Raw genomic sequence first — 2561 nt, 5'->3', positions numbered from 1 at the left:
TTCTAACTGATATTAAATTAACTATATTACCGTGTATAGTAATGAAAACGTCTATATTTCACATGATCGTATTGATAATAACAGTACTTTAAAATTTTCTATTTGCTTATACTTATGGTAATCAACCTACTAAATATCCGGTAATATGACACGAAGAATGATGTACCCATTATAGAATTTGTTGCTATTTCTAGCAGTTTCAACTGAAGCTACTTATCAATTTTACCATACTATTTGAAATTTGAAATGTTTCTACTATGAAAGATGATTGATAGCAACTACTGGTTGCGTAAGATATTTGTTGCTCTCACGTTAGCTTCATCGATACGTGAACTGTTCATTGTAGCCTAACGTAACAAGAATGATAAGCGTAAGCGTCTAGTATCCTAGCTAATTCATGATACCAAATCGAAAGAAAAAAAGTATTCTTACCTTATTTTCAATGCGACCGATTTGCTTATTTTGGGTATCTAATTCGTTACCCATATCTTGTGCCATCGACTTTAAGTTACCTATCATGCCAGCAACTTGGCTGATGCAATTGGCAAGAAATAATTATAACGAAAATTGCGTTGAATTTAAGATATCTGATAGTGAGGCAAGGTTAAAAATCTCTGTCTCGTAGAAGCTGCATAACATATTATTGTTCAATTATTTGTATGAGCTACATTACGGCTAAAATATCACAGTAGAGTGAGAAATTCTAGGAAATACCTGAGATTTTCGTCCATTTCATCTTCTCTAGCGTCGTTGGTAATTCTATTGAAGTAATGTTCCGTTAGTACTTAAAGTTATGCTGTACAACGTATATCAGGGAAAAAGGACAGAAATCCATCTAAAAATTTGAAAATAGCTACTTATTAATATAGCCACGATCTTGGGATGTGCCGGTGTTGGTAAAGATTGGGGCTATAGTTGAAATAAATGTAAGTAGATAGTCAATGTAGTAGAATAAAGGTACCGCTGAGGCCAGTACAATTCCTATAGGCTCTAACCTGGTTGGTTTTGAATTGGACCGTCTTCTCGTTCTCCCCAAGTATCCTTGTAGGTTTTATTTTTTTCAAAATTTCTTGCCCTAACATATGAAAAATCGGTTCTTATGATTAATTATCGTATAAATCCACGACTTTAACTCTAGAAGCTATTATTATACTACTCTTGTGGTCATAGCTGTATATAATATCTAAATTAGATTAATAAATTTAATTGTATATACTTTTTCCATGGACAAACGCATAAACCACAACATTTTTCCAAGCCAGTCAGGTTCTTTTCGGCTTCGCGCATATCAGCATTAATTTGCTCCATGCCTTCTTCAATACGATCAAGTTGTTCTATTTGAGCAAGGTAAATCATTAGTTACTGCTACGTTTGTATCAACACATATTGTTTACGAATCAGCAATTATTGGCCTATGAAAATTGTAACCTCTTCTAAAACTAAGATGAACAATACAGTCTATTGCAAATAGTAATGTTTTATTTATCAATTGGAAAATCAATTTTTACTCAATTTTAAATTATAATTACAACGACAAGTGCTCCTATGTGTAACATTATTTACTACTAGGACAAAATAAAATTAATAACGGTCTAGTTTTGATTGAGTACATGTAGTCAATAAAAAATTGTTGAAGTAGAAACTATCGATATTGATAGCCATTCTAGTAAGCTAACCTCCTTGCTCGTCCAGCATAACTAATGTTCTCATTCCAACTTCTTGCGTCTAAATTTATGTTAAATACAGGCATGTTAAATACTTATGCTACATTCTTTTCGTGACATAAATTATCAAAACGTAGGTACAGGGCTACTTCAAAGGTATATTGCTATAGGCAACAATACTATTATAGAACAGTAAAGTGCACTAAAGCCAAAATTAACAATAAATTACCTCTTCCGTTAAGGCTACCATTCTTCTCGTACTTTCTAAAGACTAATATACATAAGTTTTTGAAGAGAAAATAATAATAAGAATAAGTAAAGATAGTGAACACAGATTTTAAATAAGAAAAATTAAAAAATTTTTGCCAGAAAGAATAGACGAGAATTGGTATACGACTATACGTTATATATGTAAATCTTAACATATTTGAAAGATAAATTAGGATCAAAAAAAATTATTGAATGCTTTAAATTGCTAGGTATTATTATGCTTTATTGATATTATTTGGTAGTTAATAATACGTACTTCATCAGTAACTCTGTTGGCTTTTTCTTGCATACCTTCTAATTCTCTTCTCATGTCAGTATCCGTATCCATTTTGTTACAGTTTTATTTACTGTGGTTAGAAAATAGAGTGAAATCAATAAAACAAACTAATCAAAATTACAGTATAGTTTCTTTACAAATCAATAAACTATCATTCTACACATATATTACGATAATAAGATATAGGGAGCAAGCATAAATCATATCTTGGTAAATGCCTTTTTTTGGTCATAATAAATGTCCCAAAACAATTGAGATTAATTAAAAAAACAAGTACTGCATTAGTACTAGATAGTACTAGATTTTTGATGATATTACTTAACGGCTATGATATATTGAAGATAAGTTCT

The 2561-nt window shown here is 30.7% G+C and overlaps 1 protein-coding gene across 1 annotated transcript; it reads right to left on the bottom strand.

Annotated features, from left to right (window-relative positions):
* Positions 1-278: 278 nt before the first annotated feature.
* TRIADDRAFT_63490 (SNAP25.1) lies at positions 279-2262 on the bottom strand (the record flags this gene model as incomplete). The annotated part of the gene is made up of 9 exons (XM_002107830.1): positions 279-347; positions 433-532; positions 715-759; positions 858-909; positions 996-1075; positions 1217-1334; positions 1677-1725; positions 1894-1935; positions 2191-2262. The coding sequence occupies 9 exons, from the start codon at positions 2260-2262 to the stop codon at positions 279-281; spliced, it is 627 nt and encodes a 208-aa protein (XP_002107866.1).
* Positions 2263-2561: the final 299 nt, after the last annotated feature.

The sequence above is a fragment of the Trichoplax adhaerens genome, genomic scaffold, assembly GCF_000150275.1.
Source record: "Trichoplax adhaerens TRIADscaffold_1 genomic scaffold, whole genome shotgun sequence".
NCBI lineage: Eukaryota > Metazoa > Placozoa > Uniplacotomia > Trichoplacea > Trichoplacidae > Trichoplax > Trichoplax adhaerens.
This window is presented reverse-complemented; position numbering and strand designations above follow the sequence as displayed.